Raw genomic sequence first — 27,860 nt, 5'->3', positions numbered from 1 at the left:
TGTTAAGTGAAAATAAGGTTCAATACAGTGTTGGTAGTGTACTTTCATTTCTGTGAAAATATGGGTGATATGGACATATGTACATATATATGTATTCAGAAATATGTTTAGACCATTTATGGCAATAGGTTGCCTTTGAGCAGGAAGACTGACACACTCTTACTTTTAGCATCGATAGTCCCTTTGCATTGTTTGAATTTATTTTTACCATGAGCATATGTTATTTCATTGAATAATAATAATTTAAAAATCATATTCTTGGATTTTTGTAGATCATTTGGGAGTAGGAGGCAAAAATATATGTTTGTTAAAAAAACACAAAAAACTCCACTTGGGGAAATGGTTGATTCTAGGACTGGGAAGGGAATATACAAGTTGATCCCGGAGCATCTTACAGTGCCAAAAAGAATGAAGCATCACAAAACCAAAAGGATGGGGCATGTGCGAGGGACACAGGAGCCAATCTGAAAGAGCTTTCCATGGCCAAAGCTGGACATTTTGAGCAATAAAATAAATAACATAGTGGTGAATTATAACCCAGAATATAAAATAAATATCTGTGAGCCCATATTGGTATACGTAAATCATTGAATAAATAAAGGGGGAAGAAGGGGCACATCTCCCTTACAGAAGAATTCCAAGAATTCCAAACACTTTATGTAGATATTCCCTTCTCCAGAAAGGAAGGCTTAATTCCCACCTCCACCTTGACTGTGGGTTTCACTCTGTGACTCTCTTCCAAAGAATACAGTGTTGTGGGAGCGGATTGCTGGGGGAATAATTTTAGAATGGAGAAAACTGGCAATCCTTTCCCTGGCCAGTTAGCCAAAGACTGGCAATCAAAGTTGATAAGTTATGTTGATAGTGTCTACCTTTGATATGATGTGATAAGAAGGCTACTTCACCTCCACCTCTGCAGTATTCTTCCCTAAATCCATAACCTCAGTCTGATCATGAGAAAGACATCAGATAAACTCAAGTGGAAGGACATTGTACAAGATACCCAAAAAGTACTTTTCTTTTTCTTTTTTTTATTTTTATTTTTCGAGACAGAGTTTCGCTCTTGTTGCCCAGGCTGGAGTGTAGTGGCGCACTATCCGGCTCACAGCAAGGCCTCCGCCTCCTGGGTTCAAGCAGTTCTCCTGCCTCAGCCTCCCGAGCAGCTGGGATTACAGGCATGTGCCACCACACCTGGCTAATTTTGTATTTTTAGTAGAGACAGGGCTTCTCCATGTTGGTCAGGGTGGTCTCGAACTCCCAACCTCAGGTGATCCGCCCGCCTTGGCCTCCCAAAGTGCTGGGATTACAGGCGTGAGCCACTGCGCCTGGGTCAAAAAGTACTTTTCAAAACTATCAAGGGCCAGGTACAGTGGCTCACGCCTGTAATCCCAGCACTTTGGGAGGCCAAAGCAGGTGCATCACCGGAGGTCAGGAGTTCGAGACCAGCCTGGTCAACATGGCAAAACCCCATCTCTACTAAAAATACAAAAAATTAGCTGGGCATGGTGGCACATGCCTGTAGTCCCAGCTACTGAGAAGGCTGAGGCAGGAGAATCGCTTGAACCTGGGAGGCAGAGATTGCAATGAGCCAAGATCGCTCCATTGTACTTCAGCTTGGGTGACAAGAGTGAAACTCCATCTCAAAAAACAAAACAAAACGAAAACTATCAAGGTTATGAAAAACAAAAAAAATCCATGAAACTGTCACAGATCAGAGGAGACCAAAGGGACATGATGACTAAATGTGTTATGGTACTCCAGATGGGACACTGGAACAAGAAAAGAATATTAGTAGAAAAACTAGTGAAACCCAAATAAAGTGTAAAGTTTAGTTAATAATTAGAAACAAAACTCCAGGCAGTTCTTATGTAGCTAGCTTGGCTCCAGGCTGCCATGAAGCACTCAGAGGCCCTTCAATAGGATGGAGGTTCTCAAAGTTAAGTGTGCAATAGAACCCCCAGAGAGTTGCTAGTCCTGTAGATCCCATGGTGGGCATTCTGATTAAGTAGGTCCATGGCAGGCTTGTGAATATGCTTTATTATTACTATTATTTTAAAGACAAGGTCTCATTCTGTCACCCAGCCTGGAATGCAGTGGCACAATCTCAGCTCACTGCATCCTTCGCCTCCCAGGCTCAATCTATCCTCCCACCTCAGCCTCCCAAGTAGCTAGGACTACAGGCACACACCACCATGCCCGACTAATTCTTTTTGTACTTTTTTTGTAAAGATGGGGTTTCACCGTGTTGGTCAGGCTGGTTTCCAACTCCTAGACTCAAGTGATCTGCCCACCTGGCCTTCCCAAAGTGCTAGGGTTATAGGGGTGAACCACTTGCGCCCAGCCTGCTTTTTTAAAAAAAAAAAACAAGAGCCGAGTTTTTTATTTGTTCATCTCTTGCCTTGGAAGTACAGTACTCCTTGATGACATTCTTGGCCTTAGATTCTTTGCCATAGTCCTTAACTACCGCAGAACTGCAACCAACCACATTACTGGGCTTTCCCTCTCTGTCAATTTCACCAAGGCCTACCCAGTCTCAGTTTCTTGATGTCACCAGCTTATTTAGGTGGATTTGGTGTTCAGCACGGAGGGCTTCCACCAACTTGACATCCACAGGCCATCACAGTGGGATGCAAGCACACAGAGGTGGACGTGGCACTTGTCTAAGACTGGCAGCTTTCAGAATTACATGTGCTAGGCCATTGTGATGAGAGTGGTCAGCACCTCTGGTAAAGCAGTATTAATGCCCATGACGCCTCCAACAGCAACGTCTCCCTCAGCCACAGCAGCAGAATCTTAAATGCACCCAAGTCTTCGCCTCCCACAACTGGGTAGCTGAAGGCGGGTAATGGATATACATTTTTAATACGAACTACTAGGGCTTCTGAAATGTCACATTTTGGACACACTGCCCTGGAAACCAAAATCTGATACTCTACTCATAATTACTATGTCTATCAATAAGATGTGAGTTCTGTTGGAACAAACTCTTTCTGAAGATAGAAAGATCATGAACTTCCATTCATTATGTACCATCTCTAGTCTATTTGGGGCACTCAATGGGTTTCTTAATACAATTCTTACCACCACTTGACATGTGATAAGTGTGAAATGAATAAATACTGAAAATAAGAAATTAATAGGAAACCTGTGGACACATCATCTCTTCTCATTATCCTGACCTAGTATAATCAGAAGAGGTTATTTCCTCTGATGCTTAATTCACATTTAGATTATATTCTTTTGTTTTTCCATACAGGCGCAATGCAAATAATCATGAATTTCTTTGCAGAATTAGAGCCATCTCAGGGCATGGTGTACTTCTTCCAGAGCATCCTGTGTGCCCCTTCATGTTATCCCCACTCACGGTCACTCTTCCTGGGACTCTCTTGTCAAACCAGTCCCCAGCCCCATGCCCCAAACACACATCTAGTTAATTCCTACTCTAGTCTTAGCTTCACGATCATTTCCTTATCTCGCCTCTGTCACTGGTAAGGACCCCTCCAACATCCTCCCAGAGCACCCTGCCCTTTTCGGTTATAACTCCCAGCACCTACATTCTGCATCTTCTCATCCCCACTAAACTAAGCTTTAAGATGACAGGAACTGTGTCTGTCCCGTCTCCTGGTCCATCTCTAGCTTGTGGCATGGCAGGTGGCAGACACTAGGTGCTAAATATTTGCTAAAAGAATGTTGAATGAATTCATCAGAGATTCCTCAATTAGAGTGCATTTGGACATAAACCTATCAATAACCTAAGCAGAATTCTAAAATCCCCAGCAATTGGGATAGCTGTGCAATCCTTTCTGAATTGCAACCCATTTTAATGGTCAGCTCATTGTCACTAAGAGTGGCTTCTTTGAGCTGCAGACAGCAGAGTTACCTGTGAAATTCTGTCATGAGACTGAATGGGAATAAGACTCTGGAGAGGGTTGGGAGGGAGGCAAAAGGGAATTTCAATGGCTGGGACATCCAATTTTATTAATCTGTCATCAGCATGCACAGACATTGCAGTGAAAAAAGCAGAAGCTGTGGCACTGGAAACTCCAAGCAAATCAGAGATGTCAGAATCAAACAGATAACTTCGGCAGTAAATTGTAAGGTGATGGATTGGTCATTAAGATAACCAAAGCTGACCAACAATGTGTTCAGTCTCTTGAGCACTTTCTACACACAAGGCACTGAAAGACATAAAGATTAACAAAATATGTCTCTGAACTCAAGAAGCAGTCATCTAGACAGGAGGTAAAAACCACAGTTAAAAGGCATGAGAAGCCGGCTGGGTGCAGAGGCTCACACCTGTAATCTCAGCACTTTGGGAAGCTGAGGTGGGAGGATCCCTTGAGCCCAGGGGTTCGACACCAGCCCAGGCAACAAAGTGAAACCCCCACCTCATCAGACCCCCATCTCTACAAAAAAAAAAAAAATACAAAAAATTAGCCAGGTGTGGTGGTGCATGCCTGTGGTCCCAGCTACTCAGGAGGCTGAAGTGGGAGGATCTCTTGATCCTGGAAGGTGGAGGCTGCAGTGAGCCGAGATTGTGCCACTGCACTCCAACATAGAGCTTTGATAAGATAAAAATCTGATCAGTGTACCAGTCATTCAATCAATAAAATGTACTTGGCAACAGAGCAAGACCCTCTGTCAAAAAAAAAAAAAAAAAAAAAAGGTCCTGAGACATGAAGGTTGAGCATTCTGAGTGATTTGTTGCAGCTTCAGGAAAATGGGAAGGCTGGGTGGAATATGTACCTATGTACCACTTCCATTGGAACTTAAAAGATTATTAAACAATAATATAATTATTGTTATAAATTGAGCCTAGGAGTTCAAGGTTTTGTGATAAGCCATGATTGTGCCACTGCAGTCTAATCTGAGTGACAGAGTGAGACCCTGTCTCTAAAAAAAATTTTTTTTTTAATTTAAAAAATAAAAACAGGCTGGGTACAGTGTCTCACTCCTGTAATTTCAGCAAAGAAGCTGAGGTGGGTGGATTTCTTGAGTCCAGATGTTTTAGACAAGCCTGGGCAACATGGCAGAACACCATCTTTACAAAAAGTACAAAAAATAAGGCAGGCGTGGTGGCACACCAGTAGTCCCAGCTACTGAGGAGACTAAGGTGGGAGGATGGCTTGAGCCTGGGGGTCATGGCTGCAGTGAGCCGTGATTGCACCACTGAACTCAGCCTGGGTGACAGAGTGGATGAGAGATGAGCTTGCTTTTGAAGAGGTGGTTACAGCCCAGAGGGAAAGATGCATGTCAACTAATCATTACATGCAGCGGGGAGCAGCTACGGAGATGTGTGCCAAGTGTTACAGGAACACAGTAGGAGAACAGCTAATGGGCAGGAAAGGTTGAAGGAAACTCTCATGTAAGAGGTGATATTGAAGGCTGAGAGCAGCCAAGAGGTGTTTTCCTGCAGAACGAGAGAAGTTCCTGCAGGCAATCGGAACACCACGGACACAGGTTCAGAAGCACAAAACAGCATGACAAAGAATACGAGGTCTCTCAGTCACTGTTTGACTTCACAAAGAGACAAAGAGATTCTCACACAAAAATTTCATATAAGATAGGGAAAAAATTGATCGGAATAATATTCTATGTAGGCTGGGCATGGTGGCTCATGCCTGTAATCCCACCACTTTGGGAGGCCGAGGCAGGCACTTGAGGTCACAAGTTCCAGACCAGCCTGGCCAAAATGGTGAAACTTTGTCTCTACTAAAAATACAAAAATTAGCTGGGCGTGGTGGCAGGCGCCTTTAGTCCCAGTTACTCAGGAGACTGAGGCACCAGCATCACTTGAACCCGGTAGGCAGAGGTTGCAGTGAGCCGAGATAGTGCCACTGCACTCCAACCTGGGCAACAGAGCAAGATTCCATCTCAATAATAATAATAATAACAACATTCTATGTTGTTATATATACAATAAAATTTAGGTTGCAATTGTAAGTCTGCTTTAATGTTTAGAACAAAAACCAAAATTAGTGTTGATTTAGGATTTGAGGTCTACTTTTTCTAAAAACTTGTCCAGTAGCACATTTGACAAATATGTTGAAGTACTTAGTTTTTTCTCAATGACCTCCCTTAACCTACAGTTGTCAAATGCTTCTCTTTTGAAGATCCTATTATGTTCTCATTCTTGTCAATTTCTTCCTCTTTAATTGTTGTCTGATTAACTCCATGTTTGCTTATGATTCTAGCAATTCTACGACATTACTTTCATCAGCTCCACGAAACTTGCACAAAGGTTATTCAAAGTATGATTACTTTTGTGTCTCAAACTAACCAGAGACACTTGGATGAAACCAGCTGAAGAACTGCCTGCAGCTGAGTATGAGAGTATGAGGCAGGGGGCAGTGGACAAATGCTGACATTTACCAACTAGAGGCCTTCACAAAGTAACTCCAACTTTCTGACCTTCAGATTCCTCATCTACCTTGAGGAAATTATTGCAAGAGTTCAAGTAAACTGCACACATGGCCGGTGCAGTGGCTTGTATCTATAATCCCAGCGACTTGGAGGCTGAAGTGGGAGAATCACTTGAGGCCACGTATTAGAGACCAGCCTGGGCAACATAGAGAGACCTTATCTCTTTTAAAAATTTGTTTTTAATTAGCCAGGTGTGGTGGTGCACACCCATAGTCCCAGCTACTCAGAAGCCTGGAGCAGGTGGATCACTTGAGCCCAGGGGTTCTAGCTTTCAGTGAGCTATTATGCTTGTGCCCCTGCACTCCAGCCTCGGTGACAGAGTGAGACCCCATCGCTAAAACAATAAACTGCACAGTGAAAACACCTAACATTGTGCCAGGAATATGACTGTCCCTCAGTAAACAGCCACATTCTCCCTCCACAATGCCTTGGATATCCTGGAGTACATTTGATTGATTGACTGATTGGTATACTGATCAGATTTTTATCTTACCACCACTCTGCTAAAGAAACGCCGGGCCTGATAGATAAACTTGTGTCCTGCAGAGGAATAAAGGGAGGAAACATTTGTCAATTTTCAAGACAGAGGTGCCCAAAAAGCTAGTTTCCCACTGAATAGAGATAAAAGGAGAACAGGAGTGCAAGATGTTACATATGCTGAGGGTGATTTCACCAAGACTAAACAGAGCTGGCATCTGCAAGACATGCAAAGATTTTTTATTCCAGGGCCATGGGATTCTGGAATCCAGCCCTTCCTACATGTTGTTCATTCTAGAAAAATAATTAGATAATGAAACAGGAGAATCACCATGCCTCGTTGCAATCTTAAAACTGAATTTATAAATAAAAATTAGAAATGAAGCCCACCCTGGACTCTTCTGAGAAATTATCAACAAATATGAGATTTGACTGACAGCTCATCTGAAATGCAATTTTCCTGTCTATTGTTCTCTCAATTCATTTCTGAATTCATATTTTAGTGTATTTGTTTTGGGAATGTTTTATTTCCCTTCAGAATGAAGGGATTCTTTTTTTTTTTTTTTTTTTTTGAGACGGAGTCTCGCTCTGTCGCCCAGGCTGGAGTGCTGTGGCAAGCTCCGCCTCCCGGGTTCCCGCCATTCTCCTGCCTCAGCCTCCCGAGTAGCTGGGACTACAGGCGCCCGCCACCTCGTCCGGCTAGTTTTTTGTATTTTTTAGTAGAGACGGGGTTTCACCATGTTAGCCAGGATGGTCTCGATCTCCTGACCTCGTGATCCACCCGTCTCGGCCTCCCAAAGTGCTGGGATTACAGGCTTGAGCCACCGCGCCCGGCCTGGGATTCTTTAAAAAGAATTATATGCAAAAATTAGCTGAGCGGTTTGCCATCGTTTACAATGAAAATTTACATGCAGTGGCAGTAATCCAAAATGTTACATTTACCTTATCATATGATTCCCGTTACTTCAGAGAAACCTTGGAGACTAAATCTCACCAACAATTAAAAGGTCCTGATATTCTAATCAGAGCCTGAACATTACAATAACATTTGTTATCAGATCAGAATTACAAAACCACGAACAGAGTAAGAAAAAAGATTCATGATTTTAATCTTTGTGACCCTTGCTATAACAATATTATTACCACATAGCAGTAGTTTCTCAAGAGAAATTTCTCACAATATCAGTGAGGTGATAATTGCAGCTATTTTCCTGGTATGGGTTAATTTCATGGAAATAAGTCCCAACGATGAATGATCATGTTTAAATGAGAAAAATGCTGACGAGCTGTGTCTTAATTGTACACATTCTTCTTGGGAAATTTTTAACCAAGAAATGAGCATATAAGCATTAAAGGAATATTTAAAGAAACTATTGATTTGAGAAAGTTTGTTTTGGAAGAGCAGTTCTAGATATTAACAGCCGGGCACAGTGAAATCTAAGTTTCCCAACACAAATGTCAGAAAAGATCCACTTATCCTATCTTACTTGCAATTTCCAGTTCCCTAATAAAAGAGCTTTCTTTTACATTAATTTTTAGGTATAAATAAACTTTTATAAATTAGTAAGAGAAAGCTCCACAGCCCCACAGAGGACATGAATAAGCAGTTCACAGAAAAAGAAACACAAATGGCTTTTAAAAATGGAAAATGCTTAAACCAGGCGATTGTTAACTCAGAAAAAATAAAAAGTTGTATAAGGAATGCAATCTGATTCCCAACTTGGCTCAGCAACAAATAATATTTATGTGATATTAATACCCTAAGTGCTGAACTTAATATACCTATCACTGGCTTTCTGAACAAAATGGACTTGAGATGTTCCAGCACAAACCTTTTCATCTCACCTTTTCAGCTCCATGGATGAAACAGCAATCTTTGTAGCTTTTCTGAGTACTCTTGGGTTATTAATGAATAGTCTCTTTTTCCCCCAAGGTAACCCAAAGTCCAATTTAGTCTAATATCAGCATACCAAGCTCTTATCCAATGTATAGCTTTCTCCTGCAGCTTGGGCCTGACACAGGCTTGAAGTTTGCAGTGGGCAAGAAGAGTGAGTAGGGCAGCCAAATAAAATATAGGATGCTCAGTTAAACCTGAATTCAAGAAAGCAACAAGACCGTTGGGAGGCGTTGAGCTGTGGAAGATGAGTCCGAAGCCGAGAGCCTCGGGATCCCTGGCCATGACCAAGGAGAGCCGAAAGAGGAAGTCCTCTTCTCAGCAGAGCCCCAGTAGCCCGAAGAAGAAGGCTACCAGGGCGCCCAAGAAGGGAAAAGCAGCTCGTGGAGGGAGAGGCGGGAAGAAACGGGCCGCGAGCAAGATGGCGGCGGCGGCGGCGGCCCCTGAGGCGGGGAGCGGGCCAGCGGCCCCCGGCCCCAGTGACCAGCCCAGCCAGGAGCTCCCTCAGCACGAGCTGCCCCCCGAGGAGCCAGTGAGCGAGGGGACCCAGGACGACCCCCTGAGCCAGGAGACCCAGCTGGAGGAGCCACTGACCCAGGAGAGCCAGCTGGAGGAGCCACTGAGTGAGGGAGCGGCCACCGACTCCCCCATCTCCCTGAGCAGCGACTAAGTTCAGTTCCAGTCGCCAGACCCCAGAGATCTCACCAGCACGGTGGCCCCTGGTGAAGACAATAAAATGAATGTGTTGCAAATTGAAAAAAAAAAAAAAAAAAGAAAGCAACAAGTACTTTTAATACAATTATGTCCCAAATATGGCATGGGATATACTTATACTCAAAAAGCATTTATTGTGTATCTAAAATTCAAATTAAACTAGGCATCGAGTTATTTTTATGTGCTAAATCTGGCAACCTTCGGTTCAGGGCCAATGTCACTATGTCCCATCTTGCTCACTGTGTTGCCTCTGGCTCCTCTAGGGTTAGAGGCAGACATGAAAAAGATAGCCGTGAGGAGAAGGAGAGCTCTTGGCCTGCATGGTTGTCATCTGCATGTGTGCCCTCTTGGTGTATCAGCTGTCCAAGGGTGAGTCATGGGACCAGCCCCGTCACTGGGGATGTTTTAGATGTACTTCCCTTGACCTGGGAGATGCCTCATTGGGCTGGCCACTGACAACTGTCCCCTTGGCACCTGGCTTCTGGTGGCTCACTCTTGGTTGGGGTCACTTTCCACCCTTCCAGATAGTACAGTTGGGTGGGTTTTTGTTGTTGTCGTTGTTGTTGTTGTTGTTTGAGACAGGGTCTCTCTGTGTACCCAGGCTGGGGTGCAGTGGCGCAGTCTTGGCTCACTGCAACCTCTGTGTCCAAGGTTCAAGTGATTCTCTTGCCTCAGCCTCTTGAGTAGCTGGGATTACAGGCATGTTCCACCATGCCCAGCTAATTTTTGTTTTTGTTTTTGTTTGTTTGTTTGTTTGGTTTTTGAGATGGAGTCTTGCTCTGTCACCAGGCTGGAGTGCAGTTGCACCATCTCAGCTCACTGCAACCTCTGCCTCCCAGGTTCAAACGATTCTCCTGCCTCAGCCTCCGGAGTAGCTGGGACTATAGGGGCCCGCCACCACACCTCTGTGATTAGCACCAGCTAATTTTTGTATTTTTAGTAGAGACAGGGCTTCACCATGTTGGCCAGGAGGGTCTTGATCTCTTCACCTTGTGATCCACCCGCCTCAGCCTCCCAAAGTGCTGGGATTACAGGTGCGAGCCACCACCCCCGGCCTAACTTTTGTATTTTTAGTAGAGATGGGGTTTCATCATGTTGGCCAGGCTGCTCTCCAACTCCTGACCTCAAGTGATCCACTTGACCTCCCAAAGTGCTGGGATTACAGGCGTGAGCCACGGAACCCGCCTGGCCTAGTGGAGAATTTCAAAAGCAACCCATTAGCAGCTCTTTTCCACAGAATCCAATCTGACCCATAGAAAACCCCGGCAGCCCCTGGAAAAGCTGGTCAACCTTGACTCTCTGTTCTGCTGTGAGGCGGTCTGCTCCAGCCAGCTCCTGGCCTTCACACACCATTTTGTTTTCATGTGTGAGTCAGTCACTGAGTATATTGAGTCTTCCCAAATTTCAGGAAATGCCTATCTGACTCTCTGAGGATGCTCTTGAAAGCTCCCTAAACCCCCGCTAGTTTAGGATGAATGTGAGGAGTCTTTCTCTCACGGCATGTCGAGGATGGGGTAGGAAACACAGTACTCTGATAACTCTCTCCAGAGCAGTCCCCCGTTCTGGCCCTTCAGCCCCCTGCTTAATTCTTGGCCTTCTTTTTTATAGACTAGAGGTAGTCAGTGGCCAAGGCTGGAAGAGCCACTCTGGGGACACCTCATTTGCAAGCCCTGCCTGGATTGTCTAGAATTTCTGTGTAGAATGTAGGGCCCTTTGCACCTATTGTTCTCAGCTTTAGAGTCTCAGTTGGATCTCAAAGACTTAAAATTCTATTTTAACAACCTATTACATAACTATAAATAGTTATATAATCACACTGTGAAGATGACAAAAGGGCGTGTGTGTCTGTGTGTGTGTGCACGATGTGGGGTGTCATAAACCAAAATCCTCATCTATCATAACAGGGAGACAGAAGAGAGTTTGTGAAACTGATAAATCAGGACGTGGCAGCATAAGTACAGCATTTAGAAAGATAGAGACAAATAGCAGAAGGAGGACCTGAGTAACTGAAAACACTTGCCTTTGGGAAGTGAGACTGGGGGTGTTGAACAAGAGTAGGGGAAGATGCTGCTATTTTTCATTGCAAGCCTTTTAGTAGTATTAAATTTTTTAACAATGTATTATTTTGATAATAATAAAACTAAGTGATAAATTTTGCCAAAGCCACGAAGAAAATATTATGCAGTTGTTACAGAGAATGAGGCAAGTCCAGCGCAGTGGCTCATGCCTGTAATACCAGCACTTTGGGAGCCTGAGGCAAGCAGATCACCTGAGCCCAGGAGTTCGAGACCAGCCCGGGCAATGTGGCAAAACCCCCTCTCTACAAAAAATAGAAAAATTAGCCAGGCATGATGGCTCACACCTGTAGCCCCAGCTAATCAGGAAGCTGAGATGGGAGGACTGCTTGAACCCACGAGGTGGAAGTTGCAGTGAACTGAGATCACATCACTGCCCTGCAGCCTGGGTGACAGAGCAAGACCTTATCTCAAAAAAAAAAAAAAAAAAAAAAAATTGGATTATGTATATCTATGTAATAATAGCAGCTAACACTTACATAGTATTTCATGACTATCAGGCATAGTCTTAGATTCTGGGCCTATTCTAGTTCATTTAATGTGTGTATATTGGTTTCCTAGGATTGCTGTCACAAAGTACAATAAACTGGGTAACTGGGTGGCTTAGAACAACAGAATGGTATTGTCTCACAGTTCTACAGGCTACAGTCAGAAATGAAGGTGTTGGCAGGCTCACGCCCACTCCAACCTGTAGGCAAAGGATCCTTTCTTGCTTCATCTAGCTTCGAGTAGCCGCAGACGTTCCTTGTCTTGTGGCAGCATAAATCCAGCATTCACATGGTGTTCTCCCAGTGTGCATGTCTGTGTGTCTGGTACAAATTTCCCCTAGTCATATTGGATTAGGGCTCACCCTAATGACCTCATTTTAATTTGATTACTTCTGCAAAGACCCTATTTCCAAATAAAGTCACCTTCTAAGATACAGAAGATAAGGACTTTTAACATCTTTTTTGGGAGACAGATAACACCATGCAAGAAAAGGAAATTGCAGCACAAAGAAATGAGGTCATTTGACCAAAAATGCATGGCTAGTTAATAGTGATACTTGAATTTAAACCCAGGAAGTCTGGTTCCCAAGCCTTGTGCTCTTAACTACTAGACCACGCTCTCTATCTATCTCCATTAAGTGCTCAAAGCAAGATGAAAGCAGTGTACCGAGTACAGTATCATTGTGTGAAAAGAAACTGGGGATGACTATGACATACATGTTTGCATATGCACAGAATATCTTTGGAAGAATGCCCAAGAAACTGGCAGTAGTGTCACCTCTAGGGAGGGAAATTTGGGGAGAGAGGAATGACCTTTTTCTTTTATACATATATATATATATGTATATGTGTATATATATATGTGTGTATATATATATTTTAATACTTTGAAGTTTGCTAGTTGTTTTGTTTATTTGTTTCCAAAGGCAGGAATTAATTTAAAATAGTTAAATTTAAAATGAAAACAAGAGGGATGTTCTGGGCCGGGTACAGCAGCTCATGCCCATAATCCCAGCACTTTGGGAGGCAGAGGCTGGAGGATCACTTGAGCCCAGGAGTTCAAGACTAGCCTGGGCAACATAGGGAGATCCTGTCTCTACCAAAAAAAAAATTCAGAATTAGCCAGGATTGGTGTCGCATACCTGTAGTCCCAGTTACTGGGGGGCTGAGGTGGGAGGATTGCTTGATGCTGGGAGGTTGAGGCTGCTGTAAGCCATGGTTGTGCCACTGCACTCCAGCCTAGGTGACAGAATGAGGCCCATATCTCAAAAAAAAAAAAAAAAAAAGGAATGTCCTTTTTTTTTTTTTTTTTTTTTTTTTTTTTTTTTTTGAGACGGAGTCTCGCTGTGTCTCCCAGGCTGGAGTGCGGTGGCGCGATCTCGGCTCACTGCAAGCTCCGCCTCCTGGGTTCACGCCATTCTCCCACCTCAGCCTCCGAGTAGCTGGGACTACAGGCGCCCGCCACCACGCCCGGCTAATTTTTTGTATTTTTAGTAGAGACGGGGTTTCACCGTGTTAGCCAGGATGGTCTCGATCTCCTGACCTCGTGATCCGCCCGTCTCGGCCTCCCAAAGTGCTGGGATTACAGGCTTGAGCCACCGCGCCCGGCCAGGAATGTCCTTTTATTAATGCCATCACCCCATACTACAGGGGCTACTTGAACTTTTGGAAGAAATCTATTTTGGGGAGAATGATCTAAGCATTGGTTCCCAGACAAACTATTTTTTTAAAGACAGGGTCTCACTCCGTCACCCAGGCTGGAGTGCAGTGGCACGATCAGGGCTCACTAAAGCCTTGACCTCCTGAGCTCAGGTGATCCTCCCACCTCAATCTGCCGAGTAGCTGGGATTCCAGGTCCACCCTACCATACCCAGCTATTTTAAAAATATTTTTTGTAAAGGTGGGGTTTCACCATGTTGCCCAGGCTGTCCCAGACAATCTCTTTAATTGCTTTAAGAGACTATTGTGATAGCTTAGTCTTTTCAGGCTGCTATAGCAAAAATATCACAAACTGGGTAGCTTATAAACCATAGAAATCTACTGCTCACAGCTCTGAAGGCTGGGAAGTCCAAGATCAAGGGCATGGCAGACAGAGCATCTGGCAAGAGCTAACTCTCTGGTTCATAGATGACGCCTTCTCCACTGTGTCCTCACGTGGTGGAAGGGGAAAGGAGTCTCTCTGAGAGCACAAATTCCGTACATGAGAGCTCCCCCTTCATGACCTAATTATCCCCCAAAGGCCCCACCTTCTAATACTATCGCATTGCAGAGTAGGTTTAAATATATAAATTTTGGGGACACACAGACATTGAGACCATAGCAGTGACTATATAACTTCGGAAAGAACCATATAGTGAACTATTATAAAGCCATTAAACTTTACATTTGTTGAGAATTTTTTAATGATACTGGGAAATATGTTTATGATAAATATTGTGAACTTATCTATATGGATAACCAATTCTCTTAAAAGAATACTAAATAGAAAAAACTATAAGAAAGTATACCTAAATATTAACCATGATTATTTTGGGTGAAGGTGGAAAGAATGATGGATAATGGGGGGGGGTGTGCTTTTTGTTAATTTAAGTCAGAAGATGACATTTAAAACATTTCTTAAAATGTGCTAGAAGTGCTTCTGGTGAGCTGGAGTTTTACCCACACTAACAAACACTGACAGACCCAGAAGACATTTAGTCACATAATGAGTGTGTGTGCCTCAGAGATTTTTCTCCTTCAAAAATCAGCCTAGGGCCGGACGCGGTGGCTCACACCTGTAATCTCAACACTTTGGAAAGCCGAGGTGGGTGGATCAGCTGAGGTCAGGAGTTTGAGACTAGCCTAACCAACACAGCGAAACCCTGTCTCTACTGAAACTACAAAAACTAACGGGGTGTGGTGGTGCATGCCTGTAATCCCAGCTACTTGGGAGGCTGAGGAAGGAGAATTACTTGAATGTGGGAGGCGGAAGTTGCCGTGAACTGAGATTGCGCCACTGCACTCCAGACTGGGCAACAAAAATGAAACTCCGTTTCAAAAAAAAAAAAATCAGCCTAGAAATCCATTTTCTCATGTAGGCACTTCTACTCTTTACCACTTTCTCTAAATTGATGCTTCAACAAGATTTGGCTGAAGAATCAACAAAATTTTTCAAACTTCCATTGAGAACCCCAGAGGTACAAGGGGTCCTATGTAGGAGAAAGTGTGCATTTCGAGGTCACAACCACCTTGCTCTGTGTGACTAAGGGAAAGTTATTTGCATTCCCATGCTTCAGTTTCCTCATTTGTAAAATAGGGATAATTCTTTCATTAATGTAACAAATATTTAGCGAGCACCTTCTCTGAGTCATGGCGTGTTCTAGGTGCTGAGAACACAACAGTTATGAGAGAGACAAAGACCATGTCCCCACGGAGTGCTGAGTGGGGAGCGAGGCCTCTCTCATGTGGTTGTTGTAAAGATCAAAGGAGCAAATGTGTAACTGAAGAATCAGATGTCTTAATCTGATTCAGATGTCTGCTTAACCCCAAATCCTCCAAGCTGCTAGGGTCACCCAGTCCTTTACCATTAAATAAAAGTTAAGCAAACTCCCATTCCTCTTGCAGGGAGAAATCCAGCAGCCTCCTCTTATCTTAAGGGTTCTCACAGGGCCACCATTTCTCCTTGTCTCCTCTGACAACATCTATTCTTCCACGGATCACTGCTTTCATCTCAGATCTTCTCTGAGCTGCCCACTTTCAAGAACTCTCTGCCCTGCTGAGGCCGTGGTCCCATGCCTGCCCTCCCCAAAAAGGCCAGGCATGGTGGCTCAGATGTCTTCTGAGGATTCAGGACTATGGAGGAAAATTATAATTCAGGGGAGCACAAAGAGAAAAATCAGAATCAATATGTTATATCCTTGTTCTTTACAATTCCTCAGTCATTGCCAGCACATTCTACCCTTCTCTTCAAGCGGACAGTAGCCTTCCCTCAAGCCGCCAAGTTCCCTCTGCCTCTCAGTTGCCACCCCTTCTCTGTCAAGACATCTGCCCCTCACAACCCAAATCCACTCCTCCCGCTGTTCAAGCAAGGGGAGTGATGGGAGAAGAGGAGCTGCACCTTTCTTCCCAAAGGCCCAATCCCAATATAACATCTCCCCAAGAGGAATTCTGTCTCCAGCTTTCAGTAAAACAACTTTTTTCTCCCTACCATCAATGTAAGTGAAATGTTAGGAGCCTGCGGCCGGGCACAGTGGCTTATACCTGTAATCCCAGTGCTTTGGGAGGCCAAGGCAAGAGGATTGCTTGACCCCAGGAGTTTGAGACTAGACTGGGCAACATAGCAAGACCCCATCTCTACAAAGAAACAGTTTTAAAATTAGCCATGCATGGTGGTATGTGCCTGTAGTCCCAGCTACACAGGAGGCTGAGAAAGGAGGATCACTTGAGGCCAGTAGTTCAAGACCAGCCTGGGCAACATAGCAGTACCCCCCCATCTCTACAAAAAAATAAAAATAAATTAGCTGGGCATGGTGGTGCCCACCTGTAGCCCTAGCTACTTGGGAGGCTGAAGCGAGAGGATCACTTGAGCCCCAGAGTTCAGGGTTACGATGAACCATAATTTCACCACCGCACTTCAGCCTGGGTGACAGAATGAGACCCTGAGCATAAAAAAAAAAAAAAGAAAATTAATTTATATTAAATTAAATTTTAAAAAGAAGAGAGGCTGGGACATAGCAAGTCAATAAACTTTAGTCCCCATCCTTTCCCTTCTTGGTGGAGTCAGCTGGCGTGGTTGTACACACCATCCCTTCGAGTCTTTATCTTTAAAATGAGGACCCTGGGGTGTTACTGTAAGGACAGGATCAGTTGCTACCTGTAAATACTAAGAACAGAGGCTGCTGTGTAAGCGCTCAACCAGTGCTCTTACTGTTATTATCAGCTATGATACTAAGAGCTACAAGTTTTCTGCAAGGGATCAGTTTTTATATTTGGAAAAGCATTCGTTTCCTTGGACTGCTGTAACAAACTACCACAAACTGGGTGGCTTAAAGTAACAGAAGTCTATTCCTTCATAATTCCGGAGGCCAGAAGTCTAAGATCAAAGTGTCGGCAGGTCCATGCTCCCCCTGAAAGTTCTAAGGAAGAAGCCTGCCTTGCCTCCTCCAACTTCTGGTGGCTCCTGGAAATCGCTGGCATTCCTTAGCTTGTAGATACATCACTCCAAATTCCCCCTCCATCATCATATGGCCATCTTCCCTGTGTGTGTTTGTGTATCTGTGTGTGTGATTGTGTCTGTGTATGTGTCTATGTGTGTGTGTTTGTGTGTCTCTCTCTGTCTTTTCTTTTTTTTTTTTCTTGAGACGGAGTCTCACTGTCACCCAGGCTGAAGTGCAGTGGTGCAATCTCAGCTAACTGCAAGCTCTGCTTCCTGGGTTCATGCTATTCTCCCACCTCAGCCTCCCGAGTAGCTGGGACTACAGGCGCCTGCCACCACGCCCAGCTAATTTTATTTTTGTATTTTTAGTAGAGATGGGGTTTCACTACATTAGCCAGGATGGTCTCGACCTCCTGACCTCATGATCCGCCCCACTCGGCCTCCCAAAGTGCTGGGATTACAGGCATGAGTCACCACGCCCAACCTGTGTCCTCTCTTCTTATGAGGACACCAGTCATATTGGACATAGGGCCCACCCTAATCTAGTATAATCCCCTTTCAACTAACTATGTCTACAAAGACCCTATTTCCAAATAAGGTCACATCCTGAGTTTCTGGGTGGACGTGAACTTTGGGGGACATTGGTCAGCCTAGCACAGTTGGGAGGGCCAGATCTGAGGCTTAGGCTTATGTGACATATTGCTCAGGCCAGGGTTGTTGGAGGTAGGGGCTGTCAGAGACCTGATTGATGGGCCTCTCCCATTCTTCCCAGCTCCAACTGCCTCCTGGGCCCAGGGCTGCTTCCTGCGTGGACAGTCTGGCCTGCTGCCACCATCACATCATCTCTGACTGCACAAGCTGTCTGTGCCTTCCCTAAGGGGAGGGCTTGCTCCGGAGCTGCCTCTGTCAGGCCTGAACTCCTAAAACCTGGACTCAGAGGAAGTCCTATGAGGCATGAGACCTGACCCAGGGTGAGGGGGAATTTTAACCAGTGAGATCCAAGAGACAAGACAGAGCTGGCAGAAACATTCCTCCTTATTTCTCCCTTCAACAGTTTGGCCCAGAATGTCCTGTCTGACCAAATGGCTCGCTGGGTTTCTCAGGAAGGTAGGGTTGGCAGGGTGCAGTGGCTTGTGCCTGTAATCCCAGTGCTTTGGGAGGCTGAGGTGGGAGGATCACTTGAGGCTGGGAGTTCGAGACCAGCCTGGGCGACAGAGCAAGACCACATCTCTACCAAAAAAAACAAAATTATTATTATTTTTTGAGATGGAGTCTCACTCTGTCGCCCAGGCTGGAGTGCAGTGGCCTGATCTCGGCTCACTGCAACCTCCGCCTCCTGGGTTCAAACAGTTCTCCTTATCAGCCTCCCGAGTAGCTGGGATTACAAGCAGCCACCACCATGCCCAGCTAATTTTTGTATTTTTAGTAGAGACAGAGTTTCACCATCTTGGCCAAGCTGGTCTTGAACTCCTGACCTCGTGATCCACCCGCCTCAGCCTCCCAAAGTGCTGGGATTACAGGTGTGAGCCACCATACCCAGCTACAAAAATTTTTTTAAAAGCCAGTTGTGGTTTTTAAACCTGGAAGGATTGCTTGAGTCCAAGGTCTGAGTCCAAGGCTGTAGTCTCAGCTACTCAGAAGGTTGAAGCGGGAGGATCACTTGAGCCCAGGAGTTCCAGGCTGCAGTGAGCTCTGATTGCACCACTGCCCTCCAGCCTGGGTGACAGGGGGAAACCCATCTCTAAAAAAAAAAAAAATTTAAATAACCCCGGGCGTGGTGGCTCACACCTGTAATCCTAGCACTTTGGGAGGCTGAGGCAGGTGGATCACCTGAGGTCAGGAGTTCGAGACCAGCCTGGGCAACATGGTGAAACCTCGTCTCTACCCAAAAATTAGCCAGGTGTGGTGGCAGACGCCTGTAATTCCAGCTACTCGGGAGGCTGAGGCAGGAGAATCACTTGAACCCAGGAGGCAGAGGTTACAGTAAGCTGAGACGGCACCATTACACTCCAGCCTGGGCAATAGAGCAAAAATTCCATCTAAAAAAAAAAAAAAGTTTAAAAGAAAAAGAAATACCCTACTCTGTGCTTGCTTTCCTTCCTTCCTGGCCTCAAGTCCCTCTGCTCGTTCTTGCTGCCCTAGGATTATGTCCCTCAATAAAGAATTCGTGCGTAAGTTTTACCTCTGCTTTTTTCTAGAGAACTCAGGCTACCACAAGTGCCCTAGAAAAGAGCTCCTTCAGGACTAGGGAGCAAGACCAGGCTTCAACCAAGGCAAAGACTAACAATTAAATGAGAAAGCAAGTGGAAGGGCCGATCCAGATCCAGGAATACGCAGAAGCTGGAGGTTCGAGGAGAGCAGAGACCTAGAGCCTGTTTGCTAAGCTCAGCCACTGGATTACTGAAGTCAGGTCCTGCTCAGCTTCAAGAATGCCAAGCTGGAGCCACACACCAGGGTTGAGGCCAGCGCCCCAGGCTGGGGTGAGGCCCTAGAAGTAGCTAGCAGGCTGGAGCCAGAGTACCTACACAGGTAAGGAGCACAGGCAGCCCGAACCAGATGCCCGGGCTGACGGGGCCCGTGGGAGGCATGTCACAGACAACAGGATTTGTTGGTCAAAGCCACGCTCTTAATCTCTGAAGTGTACCAGTTACAGGTACACTTTGGTTAGAAACCTTAAGAGCCTGGTGTGGTGGCTCATGCCTGTAATCCTAGCACTTTGGGAGGCCAAAGTGGGAGGATTGCTTAAGCCCAGGAGTTTGAGACAAGCCTGGGCATCATAGTGAGACACTGTCTTTACAAAACATCAAAAAATTAGCCTGGTATGGTGGTGCATTCCCAGTTACTCAGTAGGCTGAGGTGGGAGGATCGCTTGAGCACAGGAGGTCAAGGCTGCAGTAAACTGTGATTGTGCCACCGCACTACAGCCTGGGCAACTAAAAACAAAATTATCCTCTAAAAAAAATTACATTACATTTTTTAAAAAAAGAGTGTGGGACATATCAGTGGCTCAATAGGTACTAGTTCCCATTCCTTCTCTTCCTGGTGGAGCTGATCTGCTGCTGACCCTCTTAAAATCAGGGTCCTCGGCCGGGTGTGGTGGCTCACACCTATAATCCCAGCACTTTGGGAGGCCAAGGTGGGTGGATCACCTGGGGTCAGGAGTTTGAGACCAGCCTGACCAACATGGAGAAAGCCCATCTCTACTAAAAATACAAAATTAGATGGGTGTGGTGGTGCATGCCTGTAATCCCAGCTACTCGGGAGGCTGAGGCAGGAGAATGGCTTGAATCCACGAGGCGGAGGTTGCAGTGAGCCGAGATTGTGCCATTCCACTCCAGCCCGGGCAACAAGAGCGAAACTCCATCTCAAAAAAAAAAAAAAAAAAAAATCAGGGTCCTCATTTTAAAGATGAAGACCCATCTTTACAGGCGTACGCCTGAATGTAATACCAGCTACCCAGGAGTGAGATGGAGCGAGACCCTGTCTCAAAACAAAACAAAACAAAACAAAAACAAACGTTAAGAGCTGTGATTCAATTTTAATGTCTTTATTCCCTCCTCTTTCTATGGCTTAGCTGCTTTTTGGTTTCCTGTAACTGTTACACTTCAGGGATTAAAGTGTGGTTCAGGCTGGGCACGGTGGCTCATGCCTGTAATCCCAGCACTTTGGGAGGCTGAGGCAGGCAGATCACTTGAAGTCAGGAGTTTGAGACGAGGCTGGCCAACATGGCGAAACATCTTCTCTACTAAAAATACAAAAATTAGCCGGGTGCAGTGGTGCGTGCCTGTAATCCCAGCTATGCGGGAGGCTGAGGCAGGAGAATCTCTTGAACCCAGGGGCGGAGGTTGCAGTGAGCCGAGATCACACTATTGCACTCCAGCCGGGGTAGCAAGAGTGAAACTTGGTCTCAAAAAAAAAAAGAAAAGAAAAGAAAAGAAAAAAGAAAAAAAAAGTGTGGTTCAGTCCATAGTTGTTTTTGCCCCAGTAAGAGACTGCTGTTGAAAACCGATTGGCCTCTTAGGGTTTATAGCCCTACCCTTATGCCTCTCCATAACTACCACATATTGAGTGTTTCCTAGGTGCGTGCCAGCCCACTGTAACTCCTCACCACACACCATGAGGGAAGAAGCACTAGCTTCATGAGACAGAGGAGGGAACCAGGGCTCAGGTAAGGTAAGTTACTTGCTGCAGCCACACCATTTTCAAGGGACATATCTGGGTCTGAACCACTACACTCTACCATTTTCCTTAGCTTGAATGAGCCAGGAGGATTTCACCAGAAAAGAAAAGATACATTTTGGGAGTCTTAAATATCTGCCTCATTTCCCTGGAGGCAGCATGGAAAGTGGGTAGACATACAGAACTTCAACTCAGAGTGCCGGGGTGCGGGCCCTTGCTCTGCCAGTTACTATCTCTGAAACTTTGAACAAGTTAATGACATTTTCTGTTGGCTGCTTCTAATCTGTAAAATGGGATGATGAGATGATAATACTAATACTTCCCTCATAGGCTGCTGGAAAACTCCAATGAGATGATACATATCAAACACCTAGAGGTGTAGAATGTTTCAGCTGGGCATGGTAGCGCATGCCTGTAATCCCAACTACCCCAGGAGGCTGAGGCAGGAGGATTGCTCGAATTCAAGGCTTGAGTCTAAGACCAACCTGGGCAACAGAGTAAGACCCCATCTCTGAAAAATAGAGTGCGTGGCACATTGGAGGTTCTGTTGCTACTCATAGTCATTATTATGAGCATTATTTATCTTCTATAAACTGGCCACAGGATATAACTCTGCCCTGCAGGCCCAGCCTCAGCTGATCCACCATGGGCACATCACTTAGGACTACTCATGCTGTGTACTGCACAACTCAGAGGTATCATCCATATAGACAGTGGTGTGAATAGTGTTGCCTAGTGTGGTACATGGCAGCCCTCATCACAAAACTTATCTGGTTTCCTGGAGTGGTTTCAACTTCTTTCCTCACTAGCTCATCACATGCCATGGTACTGCTGAAATAACAGCCCAGGGATAGCTCTTGGCTTAGCTTCACCTCTGAGGGTATATGTCTGCATGCTGGGTTTCCCTGGTGCCAGCTAGCACATGACCTCAGATGTCACCAAACCAGTGGTCAGCCCAGAGCTTGGTGCCAGTTCTCCAGAGAGCTGGAGAAGAAGATCAGGCTATCAGTTCAGAATCGGTGACCAGCAGCCCTTCCTGGCTTGCATTCCAGAAAAGATTTTTGTGGCATTCTCAAGGAGAGCTACATTAAAAATCAGACTAAAATAAAACTTGCTATAAAGAATCCGTCATGGACTAGAAACACTGATCTCAAGTCCACCTTTCTGATGCAGCTGGGAGGTTCCCCTCAGCCCTAGTCATTCTAATAACCAGAGAGTGTTAAAAGGGCTGTTGATGTCTACCTATACTGGATCATCTAATGGAGGAGAAAAAGTAGATTGCAGGCTGGGCATTGTGGCTCATGCCAGTAATCCTAGCACTTTGGGAAACTGAGGTGGGAAGATTGCTTAATGCCAGGAGTTCAAGACCAGCCTGGGCCAGGCACAGTGGTTCACGCCTGTAATCCCAACATTTTGGGAGGCCAATACAGGTGGATCACTTGAGGTCAGGAGTTCAAGACCAGCCTGGCCAACATGGTGAAACCCCATCTCTACTAAAAATACAAAAATTAGCTGAGTGTGGTGCCATGCACCTGTAATCCCAGGTACTCGGGAGGCCAAGGCAGGAGAATTGTTTGAACCCAGGAGGTGGAGGTTGCAATGAGCCAAGATTGCACCACTGTACTCCAGCCTGGGCAACAGAGCAAGACTCCATCTTAAAAAAAAAAAAGAAAAAAAGAAAAGAAAAGAGATCGGCTTAGAAAACAAAGTCAAAAGGAAGGAAAGAAGGAAGGGAGGGAGGAGAGAGAGAAAGAAAGAAAAGAGAGAAAGGCAGATTATAGAAAAGTATTGTGTGCTTAATTTCATTTATGTTAAGTGATAATAATGAATCAACATATCCCTAGATACATAAAGAGATGTTTGGAAGAATTATAATTATCTGTATAATAAGAACTCTATAAAAACTGTATGTATCATTTTTATAACCTAAAAACAAACTATTTTTTTAAAGCAGTTATATACCTATCTTTTGATACACGTATAACCTTAGGCAAGTTAGCTAACCTCTCTGTGCCTCAGTTTCCTCATTATAAAATGGAGACAACAATAGTTTGTACTTCATGAGACTGTGAGGATTAAATGTATTAATATATGTAAAGTACTTAGAACAGTGCTTAAAACATTGAAATGCTTAGTGCTATTTGTATTAGAGTTTTACAGGGAAATAGAATCAATAGAATATTGATAGGTGATAAATAGATATCTGACCATATATGTAACTGACAATTAGTTGTCTACTACAGCTAAAAGCCCAGGAGTAAAAACGACTCAGTGATGTAATTTTCCAGGAGATATATATGTATGTGGAGAGAGAGAGAGAGAGAGAGAGAGATTAATTACAGGAATTGGCTCACAGAATTATAGAATGAAGTCCCACAATCTGCCATCTGCAAGTTGGAGAACCAGGAAAACCAATCAGAAGGCTTGAGCCCAGGGATGGTTTAAGTATTGGTCTGAGTCCAAAGGCCCCAAAACCAGGAGGACTGAAATCCCAGATCAAACAGAGGGCATATTCACACTTCCTCTGCCTTTTTATTCTATTCAGGTCCTCAATGAATTGGATGATGCTCACCCAATTCGGGAGGGCAGATCTTTACTCAGGCCACCAATTCAAATGCTAATCTCTTCTGGAAACACCCTCATAGACATGTTCAGAAATCATGGTTTTTGTTTGTTTGTTTGTTTTTGAGACAGAGTTTTGCTCTTGTTGCCCAGGCTGGAGTGCAATGGTGCGATCTCGGCTCACCACAACCTCTGCCTCCCAGGTTCAAGCGATTCTCCCGCCTCAACCTCCTGAGTAGCTGCGATTACAGGCATGCACCACCACGCCCGGCTAATTTTGTATTTTTAGTAGAGACGAGGTTTCTCCATGTTGGCCAGGCTTGTCTCAAACTCCCGACCTCAGGTGATCCACCTGCCTCGGCCTCCCAAAGTGCTGGGATTACAGGTATGAGCCACAGCGCCCGATAGAAATCATGTTTTACTAGCAGTCTGGGTACTCCTCAGCCCAGTCAAGTTGACACATAAAATTAAACATCAACTATGACTGTGGTGATGATGATGGCGGTTGGTATTACTTTTATCGTAACTCCACATCATGCAGTGATGTAGGCAGGAGGGAAATTACTCAGAACAAAAAAGCCAAATTATTTTTGCAAGGCCATGAGATAGATTAGTGATAGTTGAAAAGAAAGACATCATAACTGCATTGATACCTTTCTACTGAGAGCCAACTGGTCTAATATATTAGTTAAACTGATAATTCATTGGCTACTATAGTGAGGTAACTTTCCAAGAGATAACTTTCCAGGAAATGCAGTGATTTTTGGATTGATGAATTTCAAAGAAATATATAAAGGTCATAACGAGATAAGAAATTCTATATGCATTGCCTTTACAATATATTGTAACAGTAACAGTCTGTTGTCTCAGCAGAGACCCATAAATGAGAATCTGGGAGGCTGGGCACAGTGGGTCATACCTGGAATCCCAGCATTCTGGGAGGCTGAGGCAGGAGGATTGTTTTAGCCTAGGAGTTCAAGGCCAGCCTGGGCAACAGAACAAAACCCTGTCTCTAAAAAAATTCAAGATAAAAAAATTAGCCAGGTGCGGTGGCTGACACTTGTAGTCCCAGCTACACAAGGGGCTAAAGCAGGAGGATCCTGAGCCCAGGAGTTCAAGGCTGCACTCCAGCCTGGGCAACAGAGTGAGACCCTAAAAAAGAAAGAAAAAAAGCATCTGGGAGGGATGGGAGTGGGTGAGTGGGAATGGTGTTGCATATATCAAAGCCATGGATTTTATTTGCAGCAGGGGTCTCTGCCTGGCATGTGTATGTTGTAAATATATACAGTTCAGGACTCCATGCTCTCAAAATGGTTGTGCCCCAGGAGGCCAGTCCTGTTCGGGACACACTTGCTCTGAGGCTCTCCCTAATTCAGTTCCAGGCTCGCCTGCCTGCTGGCAATGAAGGTGCCTAGACTTGAATTCCTGGTTCAGATTCCTTCATCTGATGACAACTAATAAAGGGTGTGGCAGCAAATGTAAGTCATCATTCAACCTGACTCGAACTAGGGAACCCAGGTGAAGAAACCAGTGTACATCCTTATCACCACCAAAGATAAGCCCCTGTACAAGGCTGTCTGCTCACTAAAGATGTAAAACAAGCAAAGATCCATCATCATTCCACTTAGAGAGGTTTAATGCTTTAGTGCTTAAAATTCCATAGTAAATGTAGGCACTTTTCCCTAGCAATGTCAAAGCTAAAAAGGGGAATTCTTGTCAGCAGCATAAACGGATTACGCTTATGAACCAAGCCACAAGAAAGGAGTTCATACTTCTTTCTGGTAGATGAATGCTTTGTCCCCCCATGTCACCCTATGGCAAAAGTATAACATTCAAAATCAACTGGTAGAAAAGAGACAAATACAGATTCTTCAAAGGGGCAAATAAAAACTATTTTCATATACATATATCAGTTCTTATAAAATAAAAACTAGCCAGGTGTGGTGGTACATACCTGTAGTCTCAGCACCTTGGGAGGCTACAGCTGAAGGATTGCTTGAGCCCAGGAGGTTGAGGCTGCAGTAAGCCATGTTTGTGCCACTACACTCTAGCCTGAGTGACACAGCAAGATCCTGTCTCTAAATAAATAAATAAATACTACATATCAATCTGTTTGAAGTAACATTCAGTTTAGTGAGCTACTGACATGTGCAGGCTCAATGTTGTGTTATTTTGTTTATTTACACCGTACTGACAGTAGGAGCCTCATCTGACATGGACTATGGAAGAAAGCCCAAAGCCTCCACCCCTGTAACAATACAGAAGTCATTTTGACCTTGAAGGTTTTAGAGCAGGTATACCAATGACCACGTGGGTCAATAAAAGAAAAAATCTTTATTGATTTCAGCTGCACAGCTTCTTGGGCCAGCTTCCAAGATAAATAAGTTGCAAGATATTTGCTTGTCATTGTTTGTAGGCTACCAAGCAGCATTCCAAGAGATTGGAATGAGATGATCCTCTGAGAACTAAACTATAAAATCAAAAATAATGGGTTGGCCAGGCGCAGTGGCCTATAATCTCAGCAATTTGGGAGGCCAAGACAGGCGAATCACTTTAAGCCCAGAAGTTCAAGACCAGCCTGGCCAACATGGCAAAACCCCATCTCTACAAAAAATACAAAAACTAGCTGGGCATGATGGTGCATGCCTGTAGTCTCGTCTACTCTGGAGGCTGAGTGGGAAGAGTGCATGAGCTGGGGAGGTGGAGATTGCATTGAGCCAAGATCGCGCCACTGCACTCCAGCCGATGTGACAGAGTGAGACCCCTTCTCAAAAAACAAACAAAAACTCACAGTGGGTTAAAGTACAAACATGCAAAATCACCTTTAAAGAGAGAGAATGACACCCAGGCAGGACTTGGCTACCTAGAAAAAGCCTGGAGGAAAACTGTGCAAAGCACAGCCAAGCACTGCCTAGGGGAGCAGAAATTTCAGCCAACAGCTTTTGAATCTTGACTGTTTTTTTGCCTAGAAAGGCCATTCCCAATGTGGGGCTAGAAATAGGAGATTGTCACCAAGGGAATATTAATGTTTAGATCCCATAGACAAGACCTTCCCTAATGTGAGCGGTGTGTATCACACTATGTGTGCCTGATACCATTACAGATTCAATTAATCTAGCAGGATGGTGGCAGTCTGCTAACAAGTGTGTAACAACTCACTGCCAAAAAAAAAAAAAAAAATTCAATTAATCTGACTCTTCTTGTTTTCATTCCCTGTTGATAAGCAATCTCCTGATTACTCTGGCTCCTCATGTCAGTGTCCCTGCAGAGAAATTCTGTATGGAGAATATGGACGCCATGTATTCCCATCTTCATAACAATTATCTTTGACATTGTAAATGAATTTAATTGTTATTCAGTTTATGATTTTGCTTCCCACGCAACTTGACTACAGGGAGAGAATGGGCTGCCTGTGGCCATGCAGGTATCTCAGTCTATGGCATCCATTATGTTTTGATTTTGTAGCTTAAGTCTCAGTGGGCACCCTCATTTTCTGGTTCTTAGAGACTTCTTTGTAGTCTCAAAGCATTGATGAAAGCAAATATGGGAAGTGCCTCTCAGTAAATTAATGTATCGAGTTTTGCTTTTCTATCTAATCTCACATGCCTGGTGAGTATAACTGGCAAAACTAGGTTTCTTAGCCTGTAAGACCAAAGACCACCCAGCAGACGATGGAAAATTGCTGAAGGTGACAGGTGCCGCCTGAGGCCCCCTGAGAACCAGTCTGCCTGCCTTCCCTGGAGAGGCACACCCCCTTGTCTCCGGGTGGACAGTGCATGCCCCTCTTCATTTTCTACCCAAGTCACAGACCATGAGTGAGCTTACTGGTCTTAGGGGCTTATTTGGGGCAAACTAGGAAAATATTATGAGATATCTGCTCAAAACAGTGAACCTGCGGCCGCATGCAGTGACTC

General features: G+C 44.7%; 1 protein-coding gene and 1 long non-coding RNA gene across 2 annotated transcripts in view; both read left to right on the top strand.

Moving 5' to 3' along the window:
* LOC116276392 overlaps positions 1 to 25,909 on the top strand; it is a 56,555-nt gene extending 30,646 nt beyond the window's left edge. The window contains exons 2-4 of the long non-coding RNA XR_004185893.1: positions 19,404 to 19,734; positions 21,285 to 21,373; positions 25,323 to 25,909. This is a non-coding gene — a long non-coding RNA (uncharacterized LOC116276392). The remainder of the gene's footprint in view (positions 1 to 19,403; positions 19,735 to 21,284; positions 21,374 to 25,322) is intronic.
* On the top strand, positions 7,749 to 9,567 carry LOC103887016 (variable charge X-linked protein 3-like). The gene has a single exon (XM_031669698.1). It carries the CDS (start codon positions 9,042 to 9,044, stop codon positions 9,462 to 9,464), a length of 423 nt encoding a protein of 140 aa, XP_031525558.1. The 5' UTR covers positions 7,749 to 9,041; the 3' UTR covers positions 9,465 to 9,567.
* Positions 25,910 to 27,860: the final 1,951 nt, after the last annotated feature.

This window comes from Papio anubis, chromosome 8, assembly GCF_008728515.1.
Source record: "Papio anubis isolate 15944 chromosome 8, Panubis1.0, whole genome shotgun sequence".
Lineage (NCBI taxonomy): Eukaryota > Metazoa > Chordata > Mammalia > Primates > Cercopithecidae > Papio > Papio anubis.
The sequence above is the reverse complement of the archived record's forward strand: the minus strand, read 5'-3'. Positions and strand labels throughout refer to the sequence as shown.

Coding starts and splice junctions, on each gene's coding strand:
- LOC103887016 (XM_031669698.1), top strand. CDS start 9,042: ATGAGTCCGAAGCCGAGAGCCTCGGGATCCCTGGCCATGACCAAGGAG.